Source organism: Falco punctatus (genome assembly GCF_963210335.1).
Source record: "Falco punctatus genome assembly, chromosome: 9".
NCBI lineage: Eukaryota > Metazoa > Chordata > Aves > Falconiformes > Falconidae > Falco > Falco punctatus.
Genome location: NC_137589.1, coordinates 53,262,360 through 53,285,058, shown reverse-complemented (window position 1 = coordinate 53,285,058; position 22,699 = coordinate 53,262,360). Strand labels below are relative to the sequence as shown.

Sequence of the window (22,699 nt, the reverse complement as noted above, 5' to 3'; positions counted from 1 at the left end):
TGGGGGCACCCGCTTTTGCCCACCCCCCCATTTGAGGGGGAGCCCTGGGGGAGGCTTTGGGCGTAGGTACTCTCTCCGCCCCCCCGGTGCACCCAGCAGCAGGGGACCCCAGGGGGGTTGCAGGGTGCCCCCCTCCCCCGGCGTGGGCTGCCCTTGGGGGGCCAAAGCGTTCGCTGAATGAGTAACGGAGGCCCCCTCCGGGCTCGGCCTGAGATTTGGGGCAAAAACCCAGCTTAATGGGGCTGGGGTGGGTCCCCAAGTCTGACAGTTGGGGACCGGGTGGGCTGGGGGGGGTCAGGCCACGCTGCTGGTGGAGCAGGGGGTGCTCTGGGTGCTGCCGATGCTGCGGTTGGTGCTGCTGCTCTCCGAGGCCGGCACCGTGCTGGAAACTGGCTGCAGTTTGGAGGTGGGACCTGGCTCGCGTCGCGGCGCCGGAGGGAGAAGCACCGAGGGGACCCGAGCTCGGGGCGGCCGGCGGTGGGCAGGATGCTGCTGCCGTGTCGGAGGACGGGCACGGGCTTGAGCTGCTGCTGCCAGCGCTCCGGCACTGCCGGAGGAGCAGGCTGGTGCTGGTGGCTGGCCTCGCACAGCAGCTGGTTCCCCAGAGCACTGGGGGCTGCAGCCCCGTATTGACACACTGGGGACGTGCCCCAGAGCTGACCCCTTTGCCCAGCACCTCACCCTCTGCATGCGCTACTGCTTCCCTCTGCTCCTCTAGGAGTTGTTGGCAAGGGGAGGTGTAGAGCACCGTGCTGTTCTCCTGCCTTGTACCCACCACTCTTGGGGTGCTCCTGGGACCCCGCAGAGTCCCTCAGCAGGAGCCTGACCCCTAGATTCCCCCCCTTCCCTGGGGGGAGATGCTCCATCCCCCGTGGTGGCTGCATTCAGCAGGCAAAGCAGGCAACGATGCTGTCCTGGGGACCCTGCTGCAGCCTGGGGAGGGGGAAGGAGGCTGCAAAGGGCTGGTGTGAGGGACTGTGCCCTCCAGGGCTTGCCCTCAGCAGCCTGGACCTGCCGCCGTTCCTCCCTTCCCAACTGCTATTGAGTCCAAAGGTTCCACGGATTAGCGGCAGGCGGGGAGCGGGAGCTGGCGCCGGGGGGTTGGGGTCACGCGGGGGTGTCCCGCCGTACCGGGCGTGGGAGGGCAGCGGCGGCCCCTTCCCGAGGCACCGGCCTGCGGGCTCCCGGGTGGGCGGGAGGGGTCCCGGCGCCGCCGCTCGCCGTGCCTTCTGCCGGGGGCGGCCGGTGCCCGAAGGTCGCCCTGCGAAGCGCCGTCCGCCGCGGCAGCCCCGGGAGCGCGGCCAGCAGCCGCGCCGCGTCCCGGGCGGGGCCTCGGGCATCCCGAGCCCGTGCGGCTGCCGGGCGCCGCGGGGGCGCCGGCGGTCCCGGGGCCGGGGGCGGTGCGGAAGCCCCGGAGCTGCCCCACGCTCACCAGGGCAGGATGCGCCACCGGTGCCGCTCTGCTGCCTGCGTGGGGTCCGGCTGCTCGGGGGGTCCCCGCACCGGGGCCACTGGCTTGTCCCACGCCAGGTCCCACTGCGGCAGGGCCAAGCGTGCGGGCCCGGGGGGCTCGGTGGCCCCCGGCAGCGGCCGTGCCGCGCAGCGGCTGTGCCAGATGCACCGTGCAGGTGCAGCTCCGCGGCTGCGGTTGCGGCCCCGGTTCGAGCCGGCGGGCAGGCATGCTGGCACTGGAGCGCCGCCCGCTCGCACCCATGGGTGGCCTTGTCCCGCCGGGCAGGGGTGGGTGCCGGGTGCTGGGCTGCCCTGTGCCCCCCCGCGGGGCCAAGGGGCAGCGGTGGAGGGGTGGCTCCCCTTGCCCAGAAGGAGCCCGTCCGCGCGGCGTCCCCCAAACAGGTGCTGGCACTGCCAGCGTGTCACCGCGGGGCCACGGCGGCAGCCAGCGGGCACGGCTGCAGGAGCCAAACCCGATGGGGTGGATCGGGCTGGGCTGGGCTGGCCCCTGGGGCTGTGGCGGTGGGCCCAGCCCCGAGGCTGTGGTGATGGGCGCCATCCTGACCGCCCCCAGGGATCTTTCCAGGACACCATCCGGACCCTCAACACCCTGCAGACCAATGCCAGCGACCTGGAGCAGGCGAAGCGGGAGCGCAGCGACCCCCAGGCCCAGCTGGAAGCCATGCAGGGCTTTTTGGAGCGGACCGGGATGAAGGTGAGGAGCGGGTCCCCCCATCACCCCCCCCACCCCACCCCATCCCCCCCGTCCCAGCAGCGGTGCCACCATGCTCGGTGCTGGCTGCCTCCTGGGGGTCTTCTCGGGTGGTTGACCTCTGGCAGGTCGAGGACCTGGATCGACTGAACGTCATCCATGTCACGGGGACGAAGGGCAAGGTGAGGCAGATGGGCAGTGCTGGGGGGCAAGGGGGGGCCTCCAGCCTCTCTGGCTCCGTTTGCCCCAGCACGGGGGGGTTAACGCTGCTGTCTCCCCAGGGCTCAGTGTGCGCCTTCGCTGAGTGCATCCTCCGCAACTACGGGCTGAAGACGGGCTTTTACAGGTGAGTGTGGGGGGTCAGGAGGGTTTGGGGGGGCTGGTGGCACTGTGCCCGACTGTGCCCCCCTCTCCTGCTCTGCCCCCCCAGCTCCCCTCACCTGGTGCAGGTGCGTGAGCGGATCCGCATCGATGGGCAGCCCATCAGCAAGGAGCAGTTCAGCAAGTACTTCTGGCTCGTTTACAGGCGCCTGGAGGAGACCAAGGTGGGGCTGGCGGGGGGTGCTCCCTCCCTCGAGGACGCCCCAGTGCTGGTTGGGGATGCCCAGCAGATGTTGACACCCAACCCCCCCTGGGTGCCAGCCCTAGAGGAGGGTGCCAGCCCTGAACGTGGGTGCCAGCCCTGTGGGTGAGGGTGCCATCTCTCGAGCAGGGTGCCAGCCTTAGAGGACGGCGCCAGCCCTGCAGACAAGGGAGCACCAGGCACATCTGGGGCTCAGCCGCTGCCCTCACGGCCCCGTGGGTGGGGTGACAGCCGGACGGCATGACTGGCAGCAGGAGCCCCCTGCCGCTGGCTGTTGCCTCATGCTGGGGGACCTTGGGGTGCCCTGGAGGCAGGAGTGTCTTCACGCAGGCCCAGGTGGCCTGAGCCTGGCAGGCTGCAGTGTCTGTGCTGTCCCCCATTCCCAGGCAGCACCTGGTGGCTGCCGTGGCCGGGATGCCAGCAGCCATCTCCGCTGCTGCTCTGGCCTTGGCCCCCCCGTGCCCCCCGCCTTGGGGACCAGTTTCAGACACCCCCACGCCAAGATGCTCGCGTTGCACCCTGACGCAGGCATCGCCGGGGGGACGGCAGCCCCCACCGGGCACGTCTGTGCCCCCCGGGCCCCGTGTCCTGCCCTGGCTGTGGGGTCCCCTCGCCACAGCCCCTGGGTGCAGGAGCCAGGGAGCAGAAAGGCTGTGGAAACCCTGGCGGGTTTCAGCACGCAGGAGACACGGTGCCACGGTGACGTGCTTTAGGGCCACCAGCACCAGGGGCGGTGGGTGCCCCGGGCGGTGCGGCGGGGGCGGGGCTGGCGGTGGGGCGGAGCTGGCGGGGGCGGGGCTGGCTGCGGGGCGGGGCTGGCGGGGGCGGAGCTGGCTGCGGGGCGGGGCTGGCGGCGGGGCGGGGCTGGCGGGGGCGGGGCTGGCGGCGGGGCGGGGCTGGCGGGGGCGGGGCTGGCGGCGGGGCGGGGCTGGCGGGGGCGGGGCTGGCGGCGGCAAGCTCCGCCCGCCCAGGAGCCCCGAGGGAGCCGCGTTGCTGCGGAAGGGGCTGTGACGCGCGCGGGAGGGGCAGAACGCGGTGCTGTAGCGACGGCCGCGGCAGCCATGGCCAAGCGGTACGACATGGCGGAGTGTCCCTTCTGCGATGAGGTCTCTAAGTACGAGAAGCTCGCCAAGATCGGGCAGGGAACCTTCGGGTGAGTGCCCGGCCCGCCCCGCCGTCGGGCCTGCTGCTCGGGGCCGGCCCCCTGGGCCCCGCGGCCCGCCCGCCCCAGGCCCGGGCGCCGCCCGCTTGGGTCTCCCTTCCTCGGCCAGCGCTCCGGCCGCGGGGGCCGGCCTGGCCCCTCAGCCCTCCTTTCCCCGGCCCGGCGCCCCGCTCCGGCAGAGCAGAGTTCCCTCTGGAGACGGGCGGGGCGGGGTCCTGCACCTTTGCCCAAAACGTGCAGTTTCGGCCAAAATCCTTGGGGGGCTCCTGGGCTGGCTCGGCTCGGCCGCTGCTGAGGGCCTTTGGTCCGAACGGGATGTGGCTGGGTCGGATGGCGGCTCAGCACAGAGCGGTTGTCTCGTCTTTGTGTCTTGTTTGCTGGTGTTCCCGGTCAGGAGCACCTGGCTGCGTCCCTTCTGCCTTGCGCTGCTCAGTGGTTTCATTCTGGTTTTACAGGGAAGTTTTCAAAGCCAGACACCGGCAGACAGGCAAGAGAGTAGCACTGAAAAAAGTGTTGATGGAGAATGAGAAGGAGGGGGTAACTGCAGCAGCATGGCAGAGGAAGGGGGTAAGTGCCGGAACGTGGCTGGGCTGTGTTTGGGAAGGCCGGGGTGCGGGGTGCGGGGTGGCCCTTTGTCGTTGAAGGCTAATGTTTGGGACGGCATAGATGTGCTTTCACAGAGTAAATGTGTTTCACAATATTTGCAGCTCTAATACGCTGTATCCTGAACCTGTAAGGGTGTGGACAGGACCCCAGCCCTGTGGCCTTTTTCCTCTCCTGCTGATACTGTGATAACGTTGGGCCTTGTGGCTTTGCCAGGGCCTACGGCTTGTTGTCACCTTTCTGGCTGCAAAGGCAGCAGTGTGGTGCAGTCCCTGTGAGGTCACTGGGCTGCATGGGACAGCTGCTGGGAGGTGGCGCTGCCCACGCGTTCCTCCTCCCGTGCAAAAGCCTGTCATCCCCCGCCAGGCGCAGGGCTCCCCGCTGGCTGTTGTTTGTGGAGGAGCCGGGTAGTGTGTGAGGGGCACGTGCTCAGGGGTGTGCAAGAGATGGGAGAAGCTGGGGAGAGAGGTAACAGCTTAAACAGCGCAGGCAGTAGCTGGGGAGGCTGCTCTGCAGCTTGGGCCAGGCCGTACCGTGTGCCCTTACAAATGTGGAAGATGAGGAGAGGAGGGAGGGGTGCCTGCATGCCTGCCTCAGCACCACACAACCACTCTCCTGTGAAGGAACGTCCCTCCGCAGTGGTGCCCTGATGCTAAATAAATGTGCACAGTACCGGTGTGGGTGTTTTATTTTAAAGCTCTGATCGGCCTTCAGTGACCTGTGACAGTGCTGCTCAAGCAGGTCCCCTGCCGAGCTGCCACGGTCACGTGTCTCCTGTTCTCTAGGCAGGGGTGGCCTGGTCTCACGCACCCCTAATCCCCGTCCTTTCTTTCGCCTTTCCAGTTCCCCATCACAGCCTTGCGAGAGATTAAAATCCTCCAGCTGCTCAGACATGAGAACGTGGTGAACCTCATAGAAATCTGCAGGACCAAAGGTAGCTTGCGGGGCTCTCTCTCGGGCTGGCTGCCAGCTTTTTTTTCAGCCCTCCTTCTCTGCTGAGCGGGCTGGTGTTTTGTGCTGGGCGTGGGGTCCTCTAGCTGGGCATAGGCCTCTGTCCCCGCCTGTGATGCGAGGGGTGATGGTGCACTCCTCTTGGAAAACAGTTTCTTACAGAGTTCGGGGTTTGCTGCACCTTGGCTGGAAAAAGCTGTGGTCAGTGCTGCTGGGATATGGGTGTGCTGTGGCAATGAATGCTGCCCGTATTGGAAAAGTCCTGAGAGGCTTGAGATAAACCCACACTGGAGAGGCTTTGAAGCAGAGGGTTTTGAGCCCGGAGCTGTGCACAGCCAGTTCCCTCCTGTCAGGACCTCTAGCTGTCCCTCTCAGTTGGCTTGCGATGGTTTGTGGCAGCTCTGTGCTGATGATACAGCTCCAGCTGGAGACTTGCTTGGCTTTCTGTGGATGGCAGCGAGTGCTCGTGCTGTGAGAGCTGGGACTCCACTCGGGGTGGCCCTGAGCTGCTCTTCCACCTCCTCGCTTCTACCTCACGTGGTGTGCCCCTGCTGCGTGACTGGCACGCTCAGTGCGCTTGGCCTGGCTCCGTTTCCAGTCAAGTTGCTTTAAAGCACTTGGTAGCTTTTATACGTCATTCTCTTCTGTGGATTTGTATTGTAAAAAATACTTTTGAAAGTGACAGCTGATGTTCAAGCCTGCCATTCTCTATATTCAGTCGCTTCCGTGAAATAAAAATGAAAGTGGCAGGTATCTGGTGCTGGTGTGTTTTTAAAAGTTCACTGAACTGGTAGAAGTGTTTGGCCCGGGACCAGGAGCTTGAAGTTGCTCTAGTCCTCTACAGCACGTAGATTATAGTCCTCCGAACAGGTATGAGTAGAAACACTGACAAGTTAATTTTGAATTCACTGTGCGATTAAACAAGTTGTGATGGTTGCATGGCTGGTGTACCCAAGGTAACTATTTTTGTAGCCGTGTCGGTCGTTTGTGTTTTGTTTGAATTCCAGTTTTCACCCAGATCTACTTTGACCTCAGTTTCCAGTAAAGCAGAAATATTGCATGTGCTGTTCTCAAACTTTTAAGCGCCTCTCTTTTTAGGTGGGAAAGGTGTGGTAGGGGCCATATGTGTGTAAGGAATTGCAAAGCTGGTACAGCAGGCACCCTGCTGGCTGGCAGAGTGGTGCGTTTCTGTGAGGGCTGAGCTTGGCTGTCATTGTCCAGTAGGAGCTGCTGATCGATCGGCAAGTTTTGCCGATTACAGCTGATGAAAATCAGCTTTCTTTTTACAGTTTTGCATGTGTGCTCTAGGAACAAGGTTGAAATAGACTGCTTCATTTGAGGCTTCCTGTTAGTGACTTTAAATTGCAGTTGGAGTTGGAGTTTGAAATCGCTTTGATCCAGAGCAGCCCATTTTCACAGATGATGTTTGAGGCTGCAGAAACCCCCGCTTTCTAATACGATGTTAGACAGATTTTTCTCCGTTTCTGCATTTTTGCTGGGGCTGTCTTAGCGGGCGTCTCCGTTATCACTGACGCGATCGGTGGTAGTGCTTGGCTGGCAGCTAGTGGTATGTGCACCTACCAGCCGTGGCTTGCAGGGAGGAAACCCCACAGCCGTTACGCGCACAGAGCAATACAAAACGAAGCTTTCAAAGATTTTCGTGCCCTTGCCTTGCCTGTCTGATCACGTTCACGACTCTGATCCTCATCCTCTGTTCTTCTGTTGCTAGTTGTGGGTCTTGGGGCCTGCAGGCTGTTTCTGGTTCTGTGTGTGCCTGTGCCCTGAGGTTTTGTCTAGTGAGCGCTGTATGTATGAGCAGCAGGGTGGCCGGAGGCCAGGAGGAGCTGTGCTGGGGTTAAGGGTCCCTCCCTGACGGTCCCTCCTTGCTTCTCCCATAGCCTCTCCATACAACCGCTGCAAGGGCAGCATCTACCTTGTGTTTGACTTCTGCGAGCATGACCTGGCTGGCCTTCTCAGCAATGCCCGTGTCAAGTTCACGCTCTCAGAGATCAAGAAAGTGATGCAGATGCTGTTGAACGGCCTTTACTACATCCACAGGAACAAGGTACCGGCCAGAGCTGTGCTGTGCTCTGAGGTCACCCTGCTTTCTGTGGCTTTCCAAGGAGTGGGTGTCTTAGCACAGGCTGGAGGGAAGTCCTTGCTTGTCCTCCACCTCTGGAGCTGCTGGCACCAAGGAGGTGCTGGCACCAGGCGCCCAGGGAGGGTACCTGAACGGCTGAACCTTTTGGCGTCTGTCCTTGTACAGATCTTGCATCGAGACCTGAAAGCTGCAAATGTCCTGATCACGCGGGACGGAGTGCTGAAGCTTGCAGACTTTGGGCTGGCTCGAGCTTTCAGCCTGGCTAAGAACAGCCAGCCAAACCGCTACACCAACCGGGTGGTGACTCTGTGGTACCGGCCACCAGAGCTGCTCCTAGGTAGGAGGTGATGGGCTCTGCCGGCTTCTCTGTCCTTCTCATTCCCCTGGGTGACTAACGCGACATCTCTGTTTAGGGGAGCGGGACTATGGTCCCCCCATTGACCTCTGGGGTGCAGGGTGCATCATGGCAGAGATGTGGACCCGCAGCCCCATCATGCAAGGGAACACAGAGCAGCACCAGCTCACCCTCATCAGCCAGCTCTGCGGATCCATCACACCGGAGGTGAGGGCGTGAGCGTGAGCGAGCTGCAGAGAGCGGAGGGAGGCGAGAGGCGGTGGTGTGGGCAGGTTCTGGGATCGGCCGTTCCTGGGCCTCTTCCCATGCCCGCTGCTGGCAGGGAGGCTGGGGAAGCTCTGGCAAACTCTGCTTGCCTCCCGGCAGCCACGTGCACGGTGGGGCACTGCGCTTGCCTTGCTACTCTGTGTAGACTACAGCTGTCCCATCGCTCATGTTAACCTCCTGAGGAGAAAAGGGTGAACCTGCCTCCCAGACCCCCTTCGGCAGGGGTGGCTTGTGTCCTTGTATTTGAGCACAGAGACGATGCTGGCTGCTCCAGCTGTGAAAGAACAGAACATTGCACGTAGGAATCTGTTCTAGCCTGTGTTTGGGGGTTGTCTCACAGAGAAACACCCTTTGGATTTCTGCTTAAAGAAGGGTGGGTTTGGGGTTTTTTTGTTTGTTTTGTGTTGAGAGGTTTGCCTCTGGTGCTTTGAACTGGTCACCTTGAAAAGCCTCTTCAGTTCTGTCTTGTCACTCGTGGCATCGGCTCGGTTCTGGTGGGAGCATTTAGCTCTTTCTCAGCTCCTTATTTAATGGCGGCTTGTCCTGCCCTCTTGTGGGGGATTGAGCTGGGGGATCTCTTGGCCGGGGCTGTGATCTAGGGCTTGTGTTGTGCAGGCAGCTGCAGAGGCCTGATGCCTGTCCTGCATGCGTTATGTACGTACATTGAAGGGGTTTTCTCTTGTATGTAAATACCTGGTGTGGTCTCTCAGATCAGGGTTGAGGTAAGTGCTGGTGACTGCAGCAGGCTTTGCTTCCTAAGGATAAAAGGAGCCACAGACATCCTGGTTGTTACTTAGCAATCGGGTTTGTGGCTTTACCTTTCTGGATGCTGTAGCTGGCATGAGCCTCGCTCTCTTGTAGCTCTTTCGTGGGAGAACCAGAAATCCTGGAGCATCCTGCAAGCTGTTTCCATTGCAGCAGGCCTCCGTCCCGACTTGCCCACGTGTCTCCAGGCTTTAGCGTACCCTTTAGGGCCTCCTTCATGCTGTGGGAACAAGGTCTGCCAGTTTGGAGGTTATAAAATAGTATTGTTCTCCCTGCAGACCTCACCCGACTTTGCCTGAGGGTGTTCGCATCAAAAATGGCTTGTCCTCTCTGTAACTATTTCCTCCCAACCCTGCTTTCCTGCCCCTTCCCAGGCTTGGCCAAATGTGGGTAAATACGAGCTGTACCAGAAGCTGGATCTTCCCAAGGGTCAGAAGCGCAAGGTGAAGGATTGCCTGAAAGCCTACGTCGGAGACCCCTACGCACTCGACCTCATTGACAAGCTGCTGGTGCTGGATCCCGCCCAGCGGATCGACAGCGATGATGCCCTGAACCACGACTTCTTCTGGTCCGACCCCATGCCCTCGGACCTCAAAAACATGCTGTCCACCCTCAACCAGTCCATGTTCGAGTACCTGGCCCCACCGCACAGGAGGGGTGGGCACATGCCCCAGCAGCCGTTCCAGGGCAGGAACCCGGCCGCCACCAACCAGACTGAATTCGACCGAGTGTTTTGAGTGGGGGCTTCTCCAGCGGGGTCCCAGCTGGGCTACTCCGCAGGCTGCATTCAGCGGGGATGTCCTGGCAAGGTCTTTCTGTCTGGGAAAGGACTTTCTTCAAGGCGAAGCGCCTGCTGGCTTTAACTCGGCTCTGAGATCTCGTGCGGCAGCTCAGCCACCACGGAGCTGCTACAGAAGGTGATACCTGCAAGCCTGCAGCTGTTTCCCTACAGCTTTGTTACAGAGCTCCCGCACCTGCCGGGCGCCGGTTCAGCACGTGGCCTCAACCGTGGCCTGAACCGGCCACGTTCAGTGGCTGCAGGTGAGGGGAGCCGTGAGGAGGAGCTGATGCTGTGCAGCCTGTCCACCCTGCTGTCCCTGGGTGTATCCCACCTCTGTGCCCCCCCCGAGGGTCTTGCAGCGCTGGGTGCAGGGGGGGCCATCAGATGACCCCCTGCCTGGACCAACCCCCCGTGACCCTGCCAGTGTGGGACTGGTCCTGGTGGCGATCCCATGGGTGGGTCCTGAGGGCTCCCCCAGTGCTGACCCCCCCTCCTCTCCCCACAGCCCTGCCACTTTGACTACGCTGTCTTCTGCCCCAACTTCACGGAGGTGCCCGTGGCCAGCAATGCAGGTGAGTGCCGGGGAGCTGGGGTCTTCCCTGGCCCCGCCCCTCATCCCCAACCCCTCCCTGGCTCCCCCTAATCCCTGGCCCCCATCCCCGTCTCTCCCAGACCAGCAAAACTTCAGCGTGACCCTGGAGAGCTCCCTGACCCGCTGCCTGGAGAACCAGCGGAGGTGGACCCGGCTACTGGAGGAAAAGGAGGGGCAGGACCCCTGGCTCCCAGCCCCCCTGCAGCCAGCCCCTGCCCGAGAACCCCTGCTCCTGGTCCCCCCAGCCGCGAGACCCCTCAATTCCCCAGCCCTCGTGTTCCCCTGCCTGGCCCAGGCACTGAGGGGTGGGTGGCACAGGGCCGGGACCCTTGGCTGGCAGCGCCCACCGCCATGGGGGCTCACCCCCACCCCGCCGCCAGCAGAGGGGCTGTGCTGCTGCGGGAGGCGGCTGCCATCCACGTCCTGGTCACCGGCAGCCTGCACTTGGTGGGGGGGGTCCTTCGGCTGCTGGACCCCGCGCTCTCCCAGTAACGGGGGTGCGCAGGGCTTTGCACCTCTTTTTACTTGAAGCGCCGGTTCTGCCCCAGATGGTGCTCGGAGGTGGCTGGGGGGGGCACGTGGGACCCCCAGACCCTTCCCGGCTCATCCCTTTTCACCCCAGTGCCTTTTGGCTGTGCCCCCCGCAGGGGGGACACTGGCCATGGGGGAGCTGCTCCCTGCCCCCAGCCCACGTTGGTGGGACTGGCTGGGGGGGCCCTGGCCTCTGGGGGGGCTGCCCCAGGCTGTGCCAGGGTCCAGGCGCCCAGGGGCGTAGATGGAGTTTTGAGGGGGCGGTAGATGGGAGCCTCAAGCCACAGCGAGGTGTGGACTAATTTAACACGGGGGAGATTTATTATTATTATTATTATTAATAGTTTGTAACTTGGGTGGGGAGCTGGGAGTGTGTGTGGTTTCTGCCCATCACCCCGTGGGGAGCCAGCAGCCCCACACTGCCTCACCCCCCTTAATAAACATTTTGCTGCTCCTAGTGGTGCCCACTGCCTTCTTGGGGGGACCCAGGAGAGGTGCAGGGGGTCACCCCAAGTGCTGGGTCGTGTCCTGGGGGCACCCGCTTTTGCCCACCCCCCCATTTGAGGGGGAGCCCTGGGGGAGGCTTTGGGCGTAGGTACTCTCTCCGCCCCCCCGGTGCACCCAGCAGCAGGGGACCCCAGGGGGGTTGCAGGGTGCCCCCCTCCCCCGGCGTGGGCTGCCCTTGGGGGGCCAAAGCGTTCGCTGAATGAGTAACGGAGGCCCCCTCCGGGCTCGGCCTGAGATTTGGGGCAAAAACCCAGCTTAATGGGGCTGGGGTGGGTCCCCAAGTCTGACAGTTGGGGACCGGGTGGGCTGGGGGGGGTCAGGCCACGCTGCTGGTGGAGCAGGGGGTGCTCTGGGTGCTGCCGATGCTGCGGTTGGTGCTGCTGCTCTCCGAGGCCGGCACCGTGCTGGAAACCGGCTGCAGTTTGGAGGTGGGACCTGGCTCGCGTCGCGGCGCCGGAGGGAGAAGCACCGAGGGGACCCGAGCTCGGGGCGGCCGGCGGTGGGCAGGATGCTGCTGCCGTGTCGGAGGACGGGCACGGGCTTGAGCTGCTGCTGCCAGCGCTCCGGCACTGCCGGAGGAGCAGGCTGGTGCTGGTGGCTGGCCTCGCACAGCAGCTGGTTCCCCAGAGCACTGGGGGCTGCAGCCCCGTATTGACACACTGGGGACGTGCCCCAGAGCTGACCCCTTTGCCCAGCACCTCACCCTCTGCATGCGCTACTGCTTCCCTCTGCTCCTCTAGGAGTTGTTGGCAAGGGGAGGTGTAGAGCACCGTGCTGTTCTCCTGCCTTGTACCCACCACTCTTGGGGTGCTCCTGGGACCCCGCAGAGTCCCTCAGCAGGAGCCTGACCCCTAGATTCCCCCCCTTCCCTGGGGGGAGATGCTCCATCCCCCGTGGTGGCTGCATTCAGCAGGCAAAGCAGGCAACGATGCTGTCCTGGGGACCCTGCTGCAGCCTGGGGAGGGGGAAGGAGGCTGCAAAGGGCTGGTGTGAGGGACTGTGCCCTCCAGGGCTTGCCCTCAGCAGCCTGGACCTGCCGCCGTTCCTCCCTTCCCAACTGCTATTGAGTCCAAAGGTTCCACGGATTAGCGGCAGGCGGGGAGCGGGAGCTGGCGCCGGGGGGTTGGGGTCACGCGGGGGTGTCCCGCCGTACCGGGCGTGGGAGGGCAGCGGCGGCCCCTTCCCGAGGCACCGGCCTGCGGGCTCCCGGGTGGGCGGGAGGGGTCCCGGCGCCGCCGCTCGCCGTGCCTTCTGCCGGGGGCGGCCGGTGCCCGAAGGTCGCCCTGCGAAGCGCCGTCCGCCGCGGCAGCCCCGGGAGCGCGGCCAGCAGCCGCGCCGCGTCCCGGGCGGGGCCTCGGGCATCCCGAGCCCGTGCGGCTGCCGGGCGCCGCGGGGGCGCCGGCGGTCCCGGGGCCGGGGGCGGTGCGGAAGCCCCGGAGCTGCCCCACGCTCACCAGGGCAGGATGCGCCACCGGTGCCGCTCTGCTGCCTGCGTGGGGTCCGGCTGCTCGGGGGGTCCCCGCACCGGGGCCACTGGCTTGTCCCACGCCAGGTCCCACTGCGGCAGGGCCAAGCGTGCGGGCCCGGGGGGCTCGGTGGCCCCCGGCAGCGGCCGTGCCGCGCAGCGGCTGTGCCAGATGCACCGTGCAGGTGCAGCTCCGCGGCTGCGGTTGCGGCCCCGGTTCGAGCCGGCGGGCAGGCATGCTGGCACTGGAGCGCCGCCCGCTCGCACCCATGGGTGGCCTTGTCCCGCCGGGCAGGGGTGGGTGCCGGGTGCTGGGCTGCCCTGTGCCCCCCCGCGGGGCCAAGGGGCAGCGGTGGAGGGGTGGCTCCCCTTGCCCAGAAGGAGCCCGTCCGCGCGGCGTCCCCCAAACAGGTGCTGGCACTGCCAGCGTGTCACCGCGGGGCCACGGCGGCAGCCAGCGGGCACGGCTGCAGGAGCCAAACCCGATGGGGTGGATCGGGCTGGGCTGGGCTGGCCCCTGGGGCTGTGGCGGTGGGCCCAGCCCCGAGGCTGTGGTGATGGGCGCCATCCTGACCGCCCCCAGGGATCTTTCCAGGACACCATCCGGACCCTCAACACCCTGCAGACCAATGCCAGCGACCTGGAGCAGGCGAAGCGGGAGCGCAGCGACCCCCAGGCCCAGCTGGAAGCCATGCAGGGCTTTTTGGAGCGGACCGGGATGAAGGTGAGGAGCGGGTCCCCCCATCACCCCCCCCCACCCCACCCCATCCCCCCCGTCCCAGCAGCGGTGCCACCATGCTCGGTGCTGGCTGCCTCCTGGGGGTCTTCTCGGGTGGTTGACCTCTGGCAGGTCGAGGACCTGGATCGACTGAACGTCATCCATGTCACGGGGACGAAGGGCAAGGTGAGGCAGATGGGCAGTGCTGGGGGGCAAGGGGGGGCCTCCAGCCTCTCTGGCTCCGTTTGCCCCAGCACGGGGGGGTTAACGCTGCTGTCTCCCCAGGGCTCAGTGTGCGCCTTCGCTGAGTGCATCCTCCGCAACTACGGGCTGAAGACGGGCTTTTACAGGTGAGTGTGGGGGGTCAGGAGGGTTTGGGGGGGCTGGTGGCACTGTGCCCGACTGTGCCCCCCTCTCCTGCTCTGCCCCCCCAGCTCCCCTCACCTGGTGCAGGTGCGTGAGCGGATCCGCATCGATGGGCAGCCCATCAGCAAGGAGCAGTTCAGCAAGTACTTCTGGCTCGTTTACAGGCGCCTGGAGGAGACCAAGGTGGGGCTGGCGGGGGGTGCTCCCTCCCTCGAGGAACCCCCCTGGGCCATGTGCCCCAGTGCTGGTTGGGGATGCCCAGCAGATGTTGACACCCAACCCCCCCTGGGTGCCAGCCCTAGAGGAGGGTGCCAGCCCTGAACGTGGGTGCCAGCCCTGTGGGTGAGGGTGCCATCTCTCGAGCAGGGTGCCAGCCTTAGAGGACGGCGCCAGCCCTGCAGACAAGGGAGCACCAGGCACATCTGGGGCTCAGCCGCTGCCCTCACGGCCCCGTGGGTGGGGTGACAGCCGGACGGCATGACTGGCAGCAGGAGCCCCCTGCCGCTGGCTGTTGCCTCATGCTGGGGGACCTTGGGGTGCCCTGGAGGCAGGAGTGTCTTCACGCAGGCCCAGGTGGCCTGGGCCTGGCAGGCTGCAGTGTCTGTGCTGTCCCCCATTCCCAGGCAGCACCTGGTGGCTGCCGTGGCCGGGATGCCAGCAGCCATCTCCGCTGCTGCTCTGGCCTTGGCCCCCCCGTGCCCCCCGCCTTGGGGACCCCCCACGCCAAGATGCTCGCGTTGCACCCTGACGCAGGCATCGCCGGGGGGACGGCAGCCCCCACCGGGCACGTCTGTGCCCCCCGGGCCCCGTGTCCTGCCCTGGCTGTGGGGTCCCCTCGCCACAGCCCCTGGGTGCAGGAGCCAGGGAGCAGAAAGGCTGTGGAAACCCTGGCGGGTTTCAGCACGCAGGAGACACGGTGCCACGGTGACGTGCTTTAGGGCCACCAGCACCAGGGGCGGTGGGTGCCCCGGGCGGTGCGGCGGGGGCGGGGCTGGCGGTGGGGCGGAGCTGGCGGGGGCGGGGCTGGCTGCGGGGCGGGGCTGGCGGGGGCGGAGCTGGCTGCGGGGCGGGGCTGGCGGGGGCGGGGCTGGCGGCGGGGCGGGGCTGGCGGGGGCGGGGCTGGCGGCGGCAAGCTCCGCCCGCCCAGGAGCCCCGAGGGAGCCGCGTTGCTGCGGAAGGGGCTGTGACGCGCGCGGGAGGGGCAGAACGCGGTGCTGTAGCGACGGCCGCGGCAGCCATGGCCAAGCGGTACGACATGGCGGAGTGTCCCTTCTGCGATGAGGTCTCTAAGTACGAGAAGCTCGCCAAGATCGGGCAGGGAACCTTCGGGTGAGTGCCCGGCCCGCCCCGCCGTCGGGCCTGCTGCTCGGGGCCGGCCCCCTGGGCCCCGCGGCCCGCCCGCCCCAGGCCCGGGCGCCGCCCGCTTGGGTCTCCCTTCCTCGGCCAGCGCTCCGGCCGCGGGGGCCGGCCTGGCCCCTCAGCCCTCCTTTCCCCGGCCCGGCGCCCCGCTCCGGCAGAGCAGAGTTCCCTCTGGAGACGGGCGGGGCGGGGTCCTGCACCTTTGCCCAAAACGTGCAGTTTCGGCCAAAATCCTTGGGGGGCTCCTGGGCTGGCTCGGCTCGGCCGCTGCTGAGGGCCTTTGGTCCGAACGGGATGTGGCTGGGTCGGATGGCGGGTCAGCACAGAGCGGTTGTCTCGTCTTTGTGTCTTGTTTGCTGGTGTTCCCGGTCAGGAGCACCTGGCTGCGTCCCTTCTGCCTTGCGCTGCTCAGTGGTTTCATTCTGGTTTTACAGGGAAGTTTTCAAAGCCAGACACCGGCAGACAGGCAAGAGAGTAGCACTGAAAAAAGTGTTGATGGAGAATGAGAAGGAGGGGGTAACTGCAGCAGCATGGCAGAGGAAGGGGGTAAGTGCCGGAACGTGGCTGGGCTGTGTTTGGGAAGGCCGGGGTGCGGGGTGCGGGGTGGCCCTTTGTCGTTGAAGGCTAATGTTTGGGACGGCATAGATGTGCTTTCACAGAGTAAATGTGTTTCACAATATTTGCAGCTCTAATACGCTGTATCCTGAACCTGTAAGGGTGTGGACAGGACCCCAGCCCTGTGGCCTTTTTCCTCTCCTGCTGATACTGTGATAACGTTGGGCCTTGTGGCTTTGCCAGGGCCTACGGCTTGTTGTCACCTTTCTGGCTGCAAAGGCAGCAGTGTGGTGCAGTCCCTGTGAGGTCACTGGGCTGCATGGGACAGCTGCTGGGAGGTGGCGCTGCCCACGCGTTCCTCCTCCCGTGCAAAAGCCTGTCATCCCCCGCCAGGCGCAGGGCTCCCCGCTGGCTGTTGTTTGTGGAGGAGCCGGGTAGTGTGTGAGGGGCACGTGCTCAGGGGTGTGCAAGAGATGGGAGAAGCTGGGGAGAGAGGTAACAGCTTAAACAGCGCAGGCAGTAGCTGGGGAGGCTGCTCTGCAGCTTGGGCCAGGCCGTACCGTGTGCCCTTACAAATGTGGAAGATGAGGAGAGGAGGGAGGGGTGCCTGCATGCCTGCCTCAGCACCACACAACCACTCTCCTGTGAAGGAACGTCCCTCCGCAGTGGTGCCCTGATGCTAAATAAATGTGCACAGTACCGGTGTGGGTGTTTTATTTTAAAGCTCTGATCGGCCTTCAGTGACCTGTGACAGTGCTGCTCAAGCAGGTCCCCTGCCGAGCTGCCACGGTCACGTGTCTCCTGTTCTCTAGGCAGGGGTGGCCTGGTCTCACGCACCCCTAATCCCCGTCCTTTCTTTCGCCTTTCCAGTTCCCCATCACAGCCTTGCGAGAGATTAAAATCCTCCAGCTGCTCAGACATGAGAACGTGGTGAACCTCATAGAAATCTGCAGGACCAAAGGTAGCTTGCGGGGCTCTCTCTCGGGCTGGCTGCCAGCTTTTTTTTCAGCCCTCCTTCTCTGCTGAGCGGGCTGGTGTTTTGTGCTGGGCGTGGGGTCCTCTAGCTGGGCATAGGCCTCTGTCCCCGCCTGTGATGCGAGGGGTGATGGTGCACTCCTCTTGGAAAACAGTTTCTTACAGAGTTCGGGGTTTGCTGCACCTTGGCTGGAAAAAGCTGTGGTCAGTGCTGCTGGGATATGGGTGTGCTGTGGCAATGAATGCTGCCCGTATTGGAAAAGTCCTGAGAGGCTTGAGATAAACCCACACTGGAGAGGCTTTGAAGCAGAGGGTTTTGAGCCCGGAGCTGTGCACAGCCAGTTCCCTCCTGTCAGGACCTCTAGCTGTCCCTCTCAGTTGGCTTGCGATGGTTTGTGGCAGCTCTGTGCTGATGATACAGCTCCAGCTGGAGACTTGCTTGGCTTTCTGTGGATGGCAGCGAGTGCTCGTGCTGTGAGAGCTGGGACTCCACTCGGGGTGGCCCTGAGCTGCTCTTCCACCTCCTCGCTTCTACCTCACGTGGTGTGCCCCTGCTGCGTGACTGGCACGCTCAGTGCGCTTGGCCTGGCTCCGTTTCCAGTCAAGTTGCTTTAAAGCACTTGGTAGCTTTTATACGTCATTCTCTTCTGTGGATTTGTATTGTAAAAAATACTTTTGAAAGTGACAGCTGATGTTCAAGCCTGCCATTCTCTATATTCAGTCGCTTCCGTGAAATAAAAATGAAAGTGGCAGGTATCTGGTGCTGGTGTGTTTTTAAAAGTTCACTGAACTGGTAGAAGTGTTTGGCCCGGGACCAGGAGCTTGAAGTTGCTCTAGTCCTCTACAGCACGTAGATTATAGTCCTCCGAACAGGTATGAGTAGAAACACTGACAAGTTAATTTTGAATTCACTGTGCGATTAAACAAGTTGTGATGGTTGCATGGCTGGTGTACCCAAGGTAACTATTTTTGTAGCCGTGTCGGTCGTTTGTGTTTTGTTTGAATTCCAGTTTTCACCCAGATCTACTTTGACCTCAGTTTCCAGTAAAGCAGAAATATTGCATGTGCTGTTCTCAAACTTTTAAGCGCCTCTCTTTTTAGGTGGGAAAGGTGTGGTAGGGGCCATATGTGTGTAAGGAATTGCAAAGCTGGTACAGCAGGCACCCTGCTGGCTGGCAGAGTGGTGCGTTTCTGTGAGGGCTGAGCTTGGCTGTCATTGTCCAGTAGGAGCTGCTGATCGATCGGCAAGTTTTGCCGATTACAGCTGATGAAAATCAGCTTTCTTTTTACAGTTTTGCATGTGTGCTCTAGGAACAAGGTTGAAATAGACTGCTTCATTTGAGGCTCCCTGTTAGTGACTTTAAATTGCAGTTGGAGTTGGAGTTTGAAATCGCTTTGATCCAGAGCAGCCCATTTTCACAGATGATGTTTGAGGCTGCAGAAACCCCCGCTTTCTAATACGATGTTAGACAGATTTTTCTCCGTTTCTGCATTTTTGCTGGGGCTGTCTTAGCGGGCGTCTCCGTTATCACTGACGCGATCGGTGGTAGTGCTTGGCTGGCAGCTAGTGGTATGTGCACCTACCAGCCGTGGCTTGCAGGGAGGAAACCCCACAGCCGTTACGCGCACAGAGCAATACAAAACGAAGCTTTCAAAGATTTTCGTGCCCTTGCCTTGCCTGTCTGATCACGTTCACGACTCTGATCCTCATCCTCTGTTCTTCTGTTGCTAGTTGTGGGTCTTGGGGCCTGCAGGCTGTTTCTGGTTCTGTGTGTGCCTGTGCCCTGAGGTTTTGTCTAGTGAGCGCTGTATGTATGAGCAGCAGGGTGGCCGGAGGCCAGGAGGAGCTGTGCTGGGGTTAAGGGTCCCTCCCTGACGGTCCCTCCTTGCTTCTCCCATAGCCTCTCCATACAACCGCTGCAAGGGCAGCATCTACCTTGTGTTTGACTTCTGCGAGCATGACCTGGCTGGCCTTCTCAGCAATGCCCGTGTCAAGTTCACGCTCTCAGAGATCAAGAAAGTGATGCAGATGCTGTTGAACGGCCTTTACTACATCCACAGGAACAAGGTACCGGCCAGAGCTGTGCTGTGCTCTGAGGTCACCCTGCTTTCTGTGGCTTTCCAAGGAGTGGGTGTCTTAGCACAGGCTGGAGGGAAGTCCTTGCTTGTCCTCCACCTCTGGAGCTGCTGGCACCAAGGAGGTGCTGGCACCAGGCGCCCAGGGAGGGTACCTGAACGGCTGAACCTTTTGGCGTCTGTCCTTGTACAGATCTTGCATCGAGACCTGAAAGCTGCAAATGTCCTGATCACGCGGGACGGAGTGCTGAAGCTTGCAGACTTTGGGCTGGCTCGAGCTTTCAGCCTGGCTAAGAACAGCCAGCCAAACCGCTACACCAACCGGGTGGTGACTCTGTGGTACCGGCCACCAGAGCTGCTCCTAGGTAGGAGGTGATGGGCTCTGCCGGCTTCTCTGTCCTTCTCATTCCCCTGGGTGACTAACGCGACATCTCTGTTTAGGGGAGCGGGACTATGGTCCCCCCATTGACCTCTGGGGTGCAGGGTGCATCATGGCAGAGATGTGGACCCGCAGCCCCATCATGCAAGGGAACACAGAGCAGCACCAGCTCACCCTCATCAGCCAGCTCTGCGGATCCATCACACCGGAGGTGAGGGCGTGAGCGTGAGCGAGCTGCAGAGAGCGGAGGGAGGCGAGAGGCGGTGGTGTGGGCAGGTTCTGGGATCGGCCGTTCCTGGGCCTCTTCCCATGCCCGCTGCTGGCAGGGAGGCTGGGGAAGCTCTGGCAAACTCTGCTTGCCTCCCGGCAGCCACGTGCACGGTGGGGCACTGCGCTTGCCTTGCTACTCTGTGTAGACTACAGCTGTCCCATCGCTCATGTTAACCTCCTGAGGAGAAAAGGGTGAACCTGCCTCCCAGACCCCCTTCGGCAGGGGTGGCTTGTGTCCTTGTATTTGAGCACAGAGACGATGCTGGCTGCTCCAGCTGTGAAAGAACAGAACATTGCACGTAGGAATCTGTTCTAGCCTGTGTTTGGGGGTTGTCTCACAGAGAAACACCCTTTGGATTTCTGCTTAAAGAAGGGTGGGTTTGGGGTTTTTTTGTTTGTTTTGTGTTGAGAGGTTTGCCTCTGGTGCTTTGAACTGGTCACCTTGAAAAGCCTCTTCAGTTCTGTCTTGTCACTCGTGGCATCGGCTCGGTTCTGGTGGGAGCATTTAGCTCTTTCTCAGCTCCTTATTTAATGGCGGCTTGTCCTGCCCTCTTGTGGGGGATTGAGCTGGGGGATCTCTTGGCCGGGGCTGTGATCTAGGGCTTGTGTTGTGCAGGCAGCTGCAGAGGCCTGATGCCTGTCCTGCATGCGTTATGTACGTACATTGAAGGGGTTTTCTCTTGTATGTAAATACCTGGTGTGGTCTCTCAGATCAGGGTTGAGGTAAGTGCTGGTGACTGCAGCAGGCTTTGCTTCCTAAGGATAAAAGGAGCCACAGACATCCTGGTTGTTACTTAGCAATCGGGTTTGTGGCTTTACCTTTCTGGATGCTGTAGCTGGCATGAGCCTCGCTCTCTTGTAGCTCTTTCGTGGGAGAACCAGAAATCCTGGAGCATCCTGCAAGCTGTTTCCATTGCAGCAGGCCTCCGTCCCGACTTGCCCACGTGTCTCCAGGCTTTAGCGTACCCTTTAGGGCCTCCTTCATGCTGTGGGAACAAGGTCTGCCAGTTTGGAGGTTATAAAATAGTATTGTTCTCCCTGCAGACCTCACCCGACTTTGCCTGAGGGTGTTCGCATCAAAAATGGCTTGTCCTCTCTGTAACTATTTCCTCCCAACCCTGCTTTCCTGCCCCTTCCCAGGCTTGGCCAAATGTGGGTAAATACGAGCTGTACCAGAAGCTGGATCTTCCCAAGGGTCAGAAGCGCAAGGTGAAGGATTGCCTGAAAGCCTGCGTCGGAGACCCCTACGCACTCGACCTCATTGACAAGCTGCTGGTGCTGGATCCCGCCCAGCGGATCGACAGCGATGATGCCCTGAACCACGACTTCTTCTGGTCCGACCCCATGCCCTCGGACCTCAAAAACATGCTGTCCACCCTCAACCAGTCCATGTTCGAGTACCTGGCCCCACCGCACAGGAGGGGTGGGCACATGCCCCAGCAGCCGTTCCAGGGCAGGAACCCGGCCGCCACCAACCAGACTGAATTCGACCGAGTGTTTTGAGTGGGGGCTTCTCCAGCGGGGTCCCAGCTGGGCTACTCCGCAGGCTGCATTCAGCGGGGATGTCCTGGCAAGGTCTTTCTGTCTGGGAAAGGACTTTCTTCAAGGCGAAGCGCCTGCTGGCTTTAACTCGGCTCTGAGATCTCGTGCGGCAGCTCAGCCACCACGGAGCTGCTACAGAAGGTGATACCTGCAAGCCTGCAGCTGTTTCCCTACAGCTTTGTTACAGAGCTCCCGCACCTGCCGGGCGCCGGTTCAGCACGTGGCCTCAACCGTGGCCTGAACCGGCCACGTTCAGTGGCTGCAGGTGAGGGGAGCCGTGAGGAGGAGCTGATGCTGTGCAGCCTGTCCACCCTGCTGTCCCTGGGTGTATCCCACCTCTGTGCCCCCCCCGAGGGTCTTGCAGCGCTGGGTGCAGGGGGGGCCATCAGATGACCCCCTGCCTGGACCAACCCCCCGTGACCCTGCCAGTGTGGGACTGGTCCTGGTGGCGATCCCATGGGTGGGTCCTGAGGGCTCCCCCAGTGCTGACCCCCCCTCCTCTCCCCACAGCCCTGCCACTTTGACTACGCTGTCTTCTGCCCCAACTTCACGGAGGTGCCCGTGGCCAGCAATGCAGGTGAGTGCCGGGGAGCTGGGGTCTTCCCTGGCCCCGCCCCTCATCCCCAACCCCTCCCTGGCTCCCCCTAATCCCTGGCCCCCATCCCCGTCTCTCCCAGACCAGCAAAACTTCAGCGTGACCCTGGAGAGCTCCCTGACCCGCTGCCTGGAGAACCAGCGGAGGTGGACCCGGCTACTGGAGGAAAAGGAGGGGCAGGACCCCTGGCTCCCAGCCCCCCTGCAGCCAGCCCCTGCCCGAGAACCCCTGCTCCTGGTCCCCCCAGCCGCGAGACCCCTCAATTCCCCAGCCCTCGTGTTCCCCTGCCTGGCCCAGGCACTGAGGGGTGGGTGGCACAGGGCCGGGACCCTTGGCTGGCAGCGCCCACCGCCATGGGGGCTCACCCCCACCCCGCCGCCAGCAGAGGGGCTGTGCTGCTGCGGGAGGCGGCCGCCATCCACGTCCTGGTCACCGGCAGCCTGCACTTGGTGGGGGGGGTCCTTCGGCTGCTGGACCCCGCGCTCTCCCAGTAACGGGGGTGCGCAGGGCTTTGCACCTCTTTTTACTTGAAGCGCCGGTTCTGCCCCAGATGGTGCTCGGAGGTGGCTGGGGGGGGCACGTGGGACCCCCAGACCCTTCCCGGCTCATCCCTTTTCACCCCAGTGCCTTTTGGCTGTGCCCCCCGCAGGGGGGACACTGGCCATGGGGGAGCTGCTCCCTGCCCCCAGCCCACGTTGGTGGGACTGGCTGGGGGGGCCCTGGCCTCTGGGGGGGCTGCCCCAGGCTGTGCCAGGGTCCAGGCGCCCAGGGGCGTAGATGGAGTTTTGAGGGGGCGGTAGATGGGAGCCTCAAGCCACAGCGAGGTGTGGACTAATTTAACACGGGGGAGATTTTTTATTATTATTATTATTAATAGTTTGTAACTTGGGTGGGGAGCTGGGAGTGTGTGTGGTTTCTGCCCATCACCCCGTGGGGAGCCAGCAGCCCCACACTGCCTCACCCCCCTTAATAAACATTTTGCTGCTCCTAGTGGTGCCCACTGCCTTCTTGGGGGGACCCAGGAGAGGTGCAGGGGG

The 22,699-nt window shown here is 62.9% G+C and overlaps 5 protein-coding genes across 7 annotated transcripts; all 5 read left to right on the top strand.

The window, feature by feature from the left end:
* Positions 1-53: 53 nt before the first annotated feature.
* LOC308069514 (uncharacterized protein) lies at positions 54-3,502 on the top strand. 3 transcript variants are annotated; one of them, XM_080401895.1, is made up of 3 exons: positions 54-2,167; positions 2,446-2,510; positions 2,595-3,502. In XM_080401895.1, exons 1-3 carry the CDS (start codon positions 1,442-1,444, stop codon positions 2,854-2,856), a joined length of 1,053 nt encoding a protein of 350 aa, XP_080258021.1. In that variant the 5' UTR covers positions 54-1,441; the 3' UTR covers positions 2,857-3,502. The 3 variants fall into 3 exon arrangements, 1 of the variants encoding a protein (XP_080258021.1); XR_013930426.1 differs by having other exon boundaries at positions 2,446-3,502; XR_013930427.1 differs by having other exon boundaries at positions 54-2,510.
* A 125-nt stretch (positions 3,503-3,627) lies between these two features.
* LOC308069518 (cyclin-dependent kinase 9-like) lies at positions 3,628-10,236 on the top strand. The gene is made up of 7 exons (XM_080401899.1): positions 3,628-3,900; positions 4,365-4,476; positions 5,356-5,446; positions 7,362-7,528; positions 7,730-7,901; positions 7,978-8,126; positions 9,326-10,236. The coding sequence occupies exons 1-7, from the start codon at positions 3,809-3,811 to the stop codon at positions 9,686-9,688; spliced, it is 1,146 nt and encodes a 381-aa protein (XP_080258025.1). The 5' UTR covers positions 3,628-3,808; the 3' UTR covers positions 9,689-10,236.
* On the top strand, positions 10,232-11,312 carry LOC308069942 (folylpolyglutamate synthase, mitochondrial-like; the record flags this gene model as incomplete). The annotated part of the gene is given in 3 exon segments (XM_080403095.1): positions 10,232-10,304; positions 10,405-10,628; positions 10,631-11,312. Coding segments are annotated over 3 exon segments (483 nt in total), but the record flags the coding sequence as incomplete, so codon positions are not given.
* Positions 11,313-11,818: 506 nt separating this feature from the next.
* On the top strand, positions 11,819-22,652 carry LOC308069940 (folylpolyglutamate synthase, mitochondrial-like). Its single transcript, XM_080403093.1, is given in 8 exon segments — positions 11,819-13,551; positions 13,678-13,731; positions 13,831-13,895; positions 13,980-14,219; positions 21,422-21,527; positions 21,578-21,644; positions 21,745-21,971; positions 21,974-22,652. Coding segments are annotated over 8 exon segments (1,668 nt in total). The 5' UTR covers positions 11,819-12,825; the 3' UTR covers positions 22,157-22,652.
* Positions 15,051-21,263, top strand: LOC308070119 (cyclin-dependent kinase 9-like). Its single transcript, XM_080403545.1, has 7 exons — positions 15,051-15,240; positions 15,705-15,816; positions 16,696-16,786; positions 18,702-18,868; positions 19,070-19,241; positions 19,318-19,466; positions 20,666-21,263. Exons 1-7 carry the CDS (start codon positions 15,149-15,151, stop codon positions 21,026-21,028), a joined length of 1,146 nt encoding a protein of 381 aa, XP_080259671.1. The 5' UTR covers positions 15,051-15,148; the 3' UTR covers positions 21,029-21,263.
* Positions 22,653-22,699: the final 47 nt, after the last annotated feature.

Excerpts from the sequence above, each read along its gene's own strand:
- LOC308069514 (XM_080401895.1), top strand. The coding sequence starts at position 1,442 with ATGCGCCACCGGTGCCGCTCTGCTGCCTGCGTGGGGTCCGGCTGCTCG. Across the intron at positions 2,168-2,445 it reads TGGAGCGGACCGGGATGAAG|GGCTCAGTGTGCGCCTTCGC; the intron begins GTGAGGAGCGGG and ends CTGTCTCCCCAG. Across the intron at positions 2,511-2,594 it reads CTGAAGACGGGCTTTTACAG|CTCCCCTCACCTGGTGCAGG; the intron begins GTGAGTGTGGGG and ends CTGCCCCCCCAG.
- LOC308069518 (XM_080401899.1), top strand. The coding sequence starts at position 3,809 with ATGGCCAAGCGGTACGACATGGCGGAGTGTCCCTTCTGCGATGAGGTC. Across the intron at positions 3,901-4,364 it reads ATCGGGCAGGGAACCTTCGG|GGAAGTTTTCAAAGCCAGAC; the intron begins GTGAGTGCCCGG and ends CTGGTTTTACAG. Across the intron at positions 4,477-5,355 it reads CAGCATGGCAGAGGAAGGGG|TTCCCCATCACAGCCTTGCG; the intron begins GTAAGTGCCGGA and ends TCGCCTTTCCAG.
- LOC308070119 (XM_080403545.1), top strand. The coding sequence starts at position 15,149 with ATGGCCAAGCGGTACGACATGGCGGAGTGTCCCTTCTGCGATGAGGTC. Across the intron at positions 15,241-15,704 it reads ATCGGGCAGGGAACCTTCGG|GGAAGTTTTCAAAGCCAGAC; the intron begins GTGAGTGCCCGG and ends CTGGTTTTACAG. Across the intron at positions 15,817-16,695 it reads CAGCATGGCAGAGGAAGGGG|TTCCCCATCACAGCCTTGCG; the intron begins GTAAGTGCCGGA and ends TCGCCTTTCCAG.